The sequence below is a fragment of the Sinocyclocheilus anshuiensis genome, unplaced genomic scaffold, assembly GCF_001515605.1.
Source record: "Sinocyclocheilus anshuiensis isolate Anshui unplaced genomic scaffold, SAMN03320099.WGS_v1.1 scaffold402, whole genome shotgun sequence".
In the NCBI taxonomy this organism is placed as follows: domain Eukaryota; kingdom Metazoa; phylum Chordata; class Actinopteri; order Cypriniformes; family Cyprinidae; genus Sinocyclocheilus; species Sinocyclocheilus anshuiensis.
The window spans coordinates 707,168-716,194 of NW_015542375.1; the positions used below are offsets into that span (position 1 = coordinate 707,168).

Here is a 9,027-nt window from a genome sequence, read left to right on the forward strand (position 1 = left end):
GCGCTCTCTCTCTCTCTCTCTCTCTCTCTCTCTCTCTCTCTCTCTCTCTCTCTCTGTGTCTCTCTGTGTGTGTTTTTCTCTCGCTGTCTCTCTCTCTCTCTGTTCGCTGTGGTGGGCGTTCCACATTCCTGTGCTCATTTCACAAGGCCGAACGCTCTCTCACTGTTTTTCCTTCCCTCCTCTCCTGTACATGAGAGAGAGAGTTTGAGGCCCACGTCGGCCCAGGCAGTCTGCCCACTTTAGTGCGTCCGAGTTAGGCTGAGTTTAAACTCCAGCCCCAGGATGAGCCGGGCCTATATTTTGTCTCACAGCACTGAGAAATGCTTCTTGGGTTAAATCACTCGCTGATATTGTTTTTCTCTTGTTTATATCGTGACTTATTTGTGCTTTAGTCTTTTCCATGTGCTGCATGTTAAAGTCTCTCTCTCTCAGCCATGTTCTCATTTCTTCTGTTAAGTGTGCTAAATGTCTCTCTCTAGATCAGGATCAGAGACCCTAATCAGGGAGGACGTGACATCACAGAAGAGATCATGTCAGGAGGTCGCAGTGGCTCCACTCCCACGCCTCCACAGGTAATGAACACACACCTGAACAGCTGAACCAAGAAAACCATCGCTTCGTCATCATTTACTCACACTCATGTCAGTCCAAATGACTTAAAAGTGAATGTTTTGTCATCATTTACTCACACTCATGTCAGTCCAAATGACTTACAATTAAAATTTTTGCATAAACTAAAAATTAACATGATTTGTTATTTACTCACTCTCATTCCAGTTCAAATGACTTCAACTTTTTTTTTGTCATTTACTCTCATTTTGTCAGTCTAAATTAATTTTTAATTTTTGCATGAAGTAAAAAATAATGCTTTATCATCATTTACTCACTCGCATGTCGGTCCAAATGACTTATTAGTAATTTTAATTTTGCATAAACTAAAAATTAAAGGTTTCGTCACTTACTCACTCTCATGTTGGTCTGAATTACTTATTAATAATTTTCATTAACTAAATTTAATTTTTTTGCATTAACTAAAAATTAACATTTTGTTGTCATTTTCTCACTTTCACGTCAATCCAAATAATATATTTTTTTTTTTAATTGCATTAACTAAAAATCAACATTTTGTCGTCATATAATTTTCATTAACTAAATTTAATTTTTTTGCATTAACTAAAAATTAACATTTTGTTGTCATTTTCTCACTTTCACGTCAATGCAAATAATAATTGTTTTTTTTTAATTGCATTAACTAAAAATCAACATTTTGTCGTCATGTACTCACTCTCATGTCGGTGCAAATGACTTGTAAATAATTTCCATTTTTGCATAAGGTAAAAATTAATGTTTTGTTAATTTACTCACTCTCATGTTGGTTTTCATGATTTATAAATGATTTTAGTTTTTGCATAAGCTAAAAATTTACGTTTTGTCATTTACTCTCATGTTGTCAATCTAAATGAGTTTTTATTTTTGCATAAAGTAAAAAATAATGTCATCATTTACTCTCATGTCAGTCTAAATTACTTAATAATTTTCATTTTTGCGTAAACTAAAAATTAACATTTGTTCATCATTTACTCACTCTCATGTCAGTCCAAATGACTTATAAATAATAATTCATTTTTGCATTAACTAAAAATTAATGTTTTGTTAATTAACTCACCCTCATGTTGGTTTTAATGATTTATCAATAATTTTAATTTTTGCATAAACTAAAAATGTTTTGTTATTTACTCTCATGTTGTCAGTCTAAATGAGTTTTTCATACATTTTTTCAATTGACTTTTCAGATTTTTTAGCGTAAACTAAAAATTAACATTTCATCATTATTTACTCACTCTCATGTTGGTCTAAATGACTTGTTAATATTTTTTATTTTTTTTGCATTCAAAATCAATGTTTTTTCATAATTTACTGTCATGTCAGTCCAAATTACTTAGAAATAATTTTCATTTTTGCATAAAGTAAAAATTAACATTTTGTTGTCCTTTCCTCACTTCCTCACATCAGTCCAAATAATTTTTAAAAAAAGTTCCTAAACTAAAATGAATGTTTTGTCATCATTTACTCACTCTCAAGTCAGACCAAATTACTTATAATTTTCATTTTTCTGTAATCACTCTCATGTTGACTTAAATGATTTATAAATAATTTTTGCATAGATTAAAAATTTACATTTTGTCATTTACGCACTCAGTCCAAATGACTTTACAAATAATACATTTTCATTTTTGCTTAAAAATCGCACACAGCCCAACGGTGACAATGCCACACCTGCAGTCGCCATGACAACCAGAGTGGAGTTTCCCATCCCTCCAGGCGAAAGCCCGATACCTGATGCCCTGCCGACTCCGCCCCCTACCAGTCCGATAAGCGATACGGTAGATGCTCCGCCCTCAGCGCCTGCAGACGACACCCACACAACGCCCACTGTAGTGGAACCGCCCGCCTCGAACGGTGCTGAAGCCACACCCACTACAAGCAAAGAGGAGGGGCCTGTGACTGTAACGCTGCTTGTCGCTGCCCCCCAGGCAGAGCCTTCGCTGGAATCACCAATAGTGCAGCCCGAAGAGCTCCAGCTGTTCAACGGCGTCCCAGCAGGCTCCGCCCACAGAGACGTCAGTCCTATCGCCGAGCCGGACGTCGCGAAAGAAGCGCTGCCGTATACCGCCGATATTTCTGATAGGACTGTCAAAGAAATCCCTCCTCAGGTTGTCAAGGAGACTCCCGTTGCAGTTAAGGAAGTGCCAGCTCCTGTTGTCAAGGAGCCTACTCCTCCGGTTGTCAAGGAGACCCCCGCTCCTGTCGTCAAAGAGACGGCTGCTCCTGTTGTCAAGGAGACCCCCACTCCTGTTGTCGAGGAGACGGCTGCTCCTGTTGTCAAGGAGACGGCTGCTCCTGTTGTCAAGGAGACGGCTGCTCCTGTCGTCAAGGAGACCCCCGCTCCTGTCGTCAAGGAGACGGCTGCTCCTGTCGTCAAGGAGACCCCCGCTCCTGTCATCAAGGAGACGGCTGCTCCTGTCGTCAAGGAAACCCCCGCTCCTGTCGTCAAGGAGACGGCTGCTCCTGTCGTCAAGGAGACCCCCGCTCCTGTCGTCAAGGAGACGGCTGCTCCTGTCGTCAAGGAGACTCCCGCTCCTGTCGTCAAGGAGATGGCTGCTCCTGTTGTCAAGGAGAAACCCACTCCTGTTGTGAAGGAGACGGCTGCTCCTGTTGCCAAGGAGACCCCTGCTCCTGTCGTCAAGGCGACTGTCCCTGTGGTTGCCAAGGAAACACCTACACCTGTTGATGCGGAAACCCATCCGCAGGTCACCCAGGAGGCTGTTGTCAAGGAAATGCATGGTGTCAAGGAGACCCCTGTCGAAACTCCTCCTGTCGTCGAGGAAACACCTTCACTCGCTGCCAAGGAAACCCCCGAACCACTTTTCAAGGAAGCCACTGCCCCTTCAGAGGTCATTTCTAAAGCCACGCCTCCTCCGATGGAAGGGCATGAGGACACGCCCACTACACAGACCACTCCCTCTGAGAGTTCTATGCAAGGTATGAGTCGTAAGGCAATCGCACACTAGCATACTACTATTACTATTTTTATCATTTGTATGCTAGTATGTGAATCCAGATGTTGTAAAATGTACATCATGCCAGTTTTGTTCATTTACAGTTATAGTACTTATTACTATTTTGAATTAACTTCTATTTTATATTTTATAGTTTATTCTATTATATTTTAAGTTTATTTTTATTTTATTTTTTCATTTTCCAATTTTTAGTTTAAATTGAAGTAATTTTTTTATTTAGATTTATTTTTATTTCAGTTTGTTTTAACTAGTATTTCAACTTAAAATTTTTAAATGTTGCCATGGCAACTAACTGAAATAAATTATTAAGTAAATTTGAAGTTTTTCATGTAATATTTCTATTTTATTTCAGCAGTTTTAGTTAAACATACTACATTTCTGAGGTGTTGCCACAAGGGTAGCTATAGTGTGCATTGTGTAAACTAAAAATTAATGTTTTGTAACATATTATAGTACCGGTGCAATTTTAGTATTATTCATGCACACTTAAAGTATTTATTAATATTTTGATTATTTATTTATTTTGTATGTATTTGTTTTACAGTTTTTATTTTAAATTTAGTTTTAGTAATTTTATTATAACATTTTTTTTTTTTTTTTTTTTTACTATTTCAGTTTCAGTTTTAGTAACTTTAGTACTTAGGCAACCATTTTAAATGTTGCCTTTGGCAACTAACAAAAAAAAATGTGTGTTTCGTCTAATAGTTTTTCATCTAATATTTTATTTCAGATTTCAGTAGTTTTAGTTTTTAGTTGTATTTAAAAACAGCAACACTAAGTACTTGGTATGTTGCCACAAGGGGAGCTATAGTGTGCTTTGCGTAAACTAAAAATTATTGTTTTGTAACGTAATTTAGTATTATTTAAATATGATTATAGTATTTATTTATATTTTTAATTTTTTTTTACTTTTTTTTTTTTATTTTTTTTTTTAATTTTTATTATATAGTCTTTTTTTAAATATTTTTATTAAGCTTTATTTTTATTTTAGTTTATGGTTTAGTAACTTTAGTACTTCAAGAAATTTGAAATGTTGCCTTGGCAACAGTGTTTGTTGGATGTGCACTTCAGAATCTCGCCGCAAAATAGTGGGTCATTTTGGGACTTTTTGCATGGTATTTTATGAATGCTGTTAATTCAGACATATTATTTTGTTTCGCCTACTACATAGTAGGGAAGTACGTGATTTTGGATGAAGCCTAAATGGTAAACCAACAGTTAATGTTTGCATAATTGCATAAGAGTATGTTTCTGGCCTGAAGCTTCTTTGTGTTTTATATCATGGCTAGTGAAGGCTGTTGATGTCTGTTTGATTTCATAGTGCATTTATTTTCATGCTCAGTCTGTTTGTGTGTTTGCAGTGGTTTCTGTGCCAAAGAAAAAGAGAAAAATTAAAGACCTGAACAAGAAGGAGGCGGGAGATCTGCTTGATGCCTTTAAAGAGGTCTGTGAACGGTTTGAGGCCAGAAACTGTTTCTTTGTGTTCAATAATAAAGTAGTTCAAGGCCTGTACATTTACAATTTATGCAAAGCTACTGGAATTGCTGTGAGCGATGTGAATCCAAGACTTTCTGAAAATACAGATTTCACAAAATTCAAGCCATATAATGTTACAGATTTGACTTTCTTCTAGTATGGAACGATTCTGTGTGATAAAGTGAGGGATAATTAAAATATATCTACATAGGATTAAGATGAAAGTGACCCGTTATCTTGTTTTAAAGCCCACACCCCCTGAGCCAGAGGCCACACCCCCAGTGAAGGCGGAGCCAGAGAGCCCCGCCCCCGTGGTCCCGCCCCCGGCAGAGGACGTGGATGAGACGTGGGAGGAGAAAGAAGATAAACTTGATGCTGAAAACATCAAACCGCAGAGTCCCACCCCGAGTTCACCCACCGAACAGATATACCAGTATAAAGAAGGTAAATCAGGCCTCTACATATTTGTTTTTGCAGCGTTGAGTAATGTATCGCACACATATGTTGATTCCTTGAATGCAATGTTAATCAGAATCCACTCACTGCTCAAAATACTGGAGTTTTGTTCATTCCTGAGTTATGCAAGCTCACAAATCCTCTCGTTATAACAAACAAAGTGTAGACAGGGTGTAAATAAGAAATGCAGTGTTGAGAGCTTCATTGTTTATAACGCAACTTTGTGAGATCGCGATGAACTGAAGTGAGTGACAGCTTTTAAAGATTATTAAGGCAGTTTGCAAATGTGATATTAAATTAATACAACAGTTCAATAAACAAAAGTTATTATTAAGTGACATAAATTGTATGACTTTAACAATATTGTCAGATTTTGCCAAGATTTCGTCAACGAAAATAGTTTCAAACAAAGTCACAGCCGAGCCGCTGCGGATCTCCAAGCAAACAAAGCGGCGTTTTTAAATGAATCTAGTGAGTCAATGATTAAATTACCTACTCATTCATAAAGACAGTCACTTGCTTCGTTCCTGAATGAATCAGCCGTTCAAACGAATCAATTGAATGAATGATTCAGTGATCAAATCAGTGATTTGCCGCCACCTGCTGGCAGTTTTATTTTGATTTTTAAAGTATCTTTTATGTTATTTAAATCATTTCAATCAAACAATAGTTCTATATTTAAAACTTTAATCTCACAACATTATGAATTTTAAACACCCATGCCACCTCTGAGTGTCTGTAAATTTACCTACATGCCACTTTTGTGTTCATCTGTGCCACCTTTTTAGCGGAAACTAATTTTGTTAATATTGATTTCTTTTGATTGATAACTTATTCTTCTTATTCTACCTGTTCATACTCTATTTTTTTTTTTGTGAATCCAAGACTTTCTGAAAATACAGATTTCACAAAATTCAAGCCATATAATGTTACAGATTTGACTTTCTTCTAGTATGGAACGATTCTGTGTGATAAAGTGAGGGATAATTAAAATATATCTACATAGGATTAAGATGAAAGTGACCCGTTATCTTGTTTTAAAGCCCACACCCCCTGAGCCAGAGGCCACACCCCCAGTGAAGGCGGAGCCAGAGAGCCCCGCCCCCGTGGTCCCGCCCCCGGCAGAGGACGTGGATGAGACGTGGGAGGAGAAAGAAGATAAACTTGATGCTGAAAACATCAAACCGCAGAGTCCCACCCCGAGTTCACCCACCGAACAGATATACCAGTATAAAGAAGGTAAATCAGGCCTCTACATATTTGTTTTTGCAGCGTTGAGTAATGTATCGCACACATATGTTGATTCCTTGAATGCAATGTTAATCAGAATCCACTCACTGCTCAAAATACTGGAGTTTTGTTCACTCCTGAGTTATGCAAGCTCACAAATCCTCTCGTTATAACAAACAAAGTGTAGACAGGGTGTAAATAAGAAATGCAGTGTTGAGAGCTTCATTGTTTATAACGCAACTTTGTGAGATCGCGATGAACTGAAGTGAGTGACAGCTTTTAAAGATTATTAAGGCAGTTTGCAAATGTGATATTAAATTAATACAACAGTTCAATAAACAAAAGTTATTATTAAGTGACATAAATTGTATGACTTTAACAATATTGTCAGATTTTGCCAAGATTTCGTCAACGAAAATAGTTTCAAACAAAGTCACAGCCGAGCCGCTGCGGATCTCCAAGCAAACAAAGCGGCGTTTTTAAATGAATCTAGTGAGTCAATGATTAAATTACCTACTCATTCATAAAGACAGTCACTTGCTTCGTTCCTGAATGAATCAGCCGTTCAAACGAATCAATTGAATGAATGATTCAGTGATCAAATCAGTGATTTGCCGCCACCTGCTGGCAGTTTTATTTTGATTTTTAAAGTATCTTTTATGTTATTTAAATCATTTCAATCAAACAATAGTTCTATATTTAAAACTTTAATCTCACAACATTATGAATTTTAAACACCCATGCCACCTCTGAGTGTCTGTAAATTTACCTACATGCCACTTTTGTGTTCATCTGTGCCACCTTTTTAGCGGAAACTAATTTTGTTAATATTGATTTCTTTTGATTGATAACTTATTCTTCTTATTCTACCTGTTCATACTCTATTTTTTTTTTTATTAGAAATTTTGGAAAAGCTTATAAATATAGATTTTTGAATTTGACATATGACATACTTTTAAAAAATGCATTACAAAGAATACAAAAAATGCCCCTGTAAATCATGTTAAGGAGTCAAATATTACTTTGTAATGGGAAGGCTAATTTCTGTTATTGATCAGGTGCTCCTTAATTTTTTTAGATTAAAGAAGAGTAAGCGTAGCACCCTGTAAATGAGCATCTGATTCATTTCAAAGGTGCTGGACTTATGTAACGTAATTATTCAGATCGATTAATCAGTTACAGATTATGGTTAAAAATTAGTGACAGATATATTGGTCAGGCCAATTAATTCTAATGACGTGATTCTTGGGTAGCTTCACGAAACCAACAAGGTGTGTGAAAAAGACAAAAATATTCTATGGACAGAGAAACTGGAGAAATTAGATGAGTCAAAAAATCTAAATATGAAGTTTTCACCAAGATTTGAAAACAATAAAAAAAAATATATTTTTCTCATAAAAATTGTGATTGCAATTGTTGTTTTTTTTTGTTTTCAATAAATTGCCTATTCTCTATTTTTTGTCTCTTGCTCCTGTTTCTTCTTTCGGCATTTTGAAGCAGTACTTACAGCCTGGTTACGATCCACCAGCGCGAAATGCAAATACTTGTAATGTTTCCTCCGGTCTTAAGATTTTGTTCAGGAGTGTATTTTTACATATGCATTCTTTTATATATGCAGGTTATTATTGTAACTAAAACAAAACCAAAAAAATAAACATTTTCGTCACTTTAAATAAAAAAAAAAACAAAATAGAATAAAATATAAAAAAACGAAATTTTCCGTTTAATTTAACTTGATGTACTAAAAGAACTAAAACTGAAATAAAAATTAATTAAAAAAAAAACTATGTAGGCATTAAATAATACTAGTGCTGGGCAACAATTAATCGCATCCAGAATATTTACTGTGTATATTTATTATGTATATATAGACACACACATACAGTATATATTTTGAAAATATTTACATGTATTTACAGATAAACTTGATGCTGAAAACATCAAACCAGAGAGTCCCACCCCGAGTTCACCCACCGAACAGAAATACCAGTATAAAGAAGGTAAATGAGGATTGATAAACTGTCCAATTAAAAAAATTGCATTATATGCATAATCATGGATTGGGTTTTATCATTTGTTGAGGAAACAGAATCGCTAATAAAACTGTCCTTGTTTCCCACAGAACAATGGAAACCGCTGAGCCCCGAGGAGAAGAAGAAATACGACCGAGAGTTTCTGCTCGGCTTCCAGTTCATCAGCGCCAGCATGCACAAACCTGAGGGTCTGCCGCAGATCTCAGACGTGGTGCTGGATAAGGTAGCTGAAGCTTACACACACACACACA

At 36.1% G+C, this 9,027-nt stretch overlaps 1 protein-coding gene across 1 annotated transcript in view; it reads left to right on the plus strand.

Annotated features, from left to right (window-relative positions):
* The window catches only part of LOC107692264 (eukaryotic translation initiation factor 4 gamma 1-like), a 54,327-nt gene that overhangs the window by 9,233 nt on the left and 36,067 nt on the right, over positions 1-9,027 (plus strand). Inside the window, exons 5-9 of the mRNA XM_016491226.1 lie at positions 480-572; positions 2,256-3,543; positions 4,943-5,025; positions 5,306-5,501; positions 8,866-8,999. Of these exons, the coding sequence (XP_016346712.1) occupies positions 480-572; positions 2,256-3,543; positions 4,943-5,025; positions 5,306-5,501; positions 8,866-8,999 (1,794 nt within the window). The remainder of the gene's footprint in view (positions 1-479; positions 573-2,255; positions 3,544-4,942; positions 5,026-5,305; positions 5,502-8,865; positions 9,000-9,027) is intronic.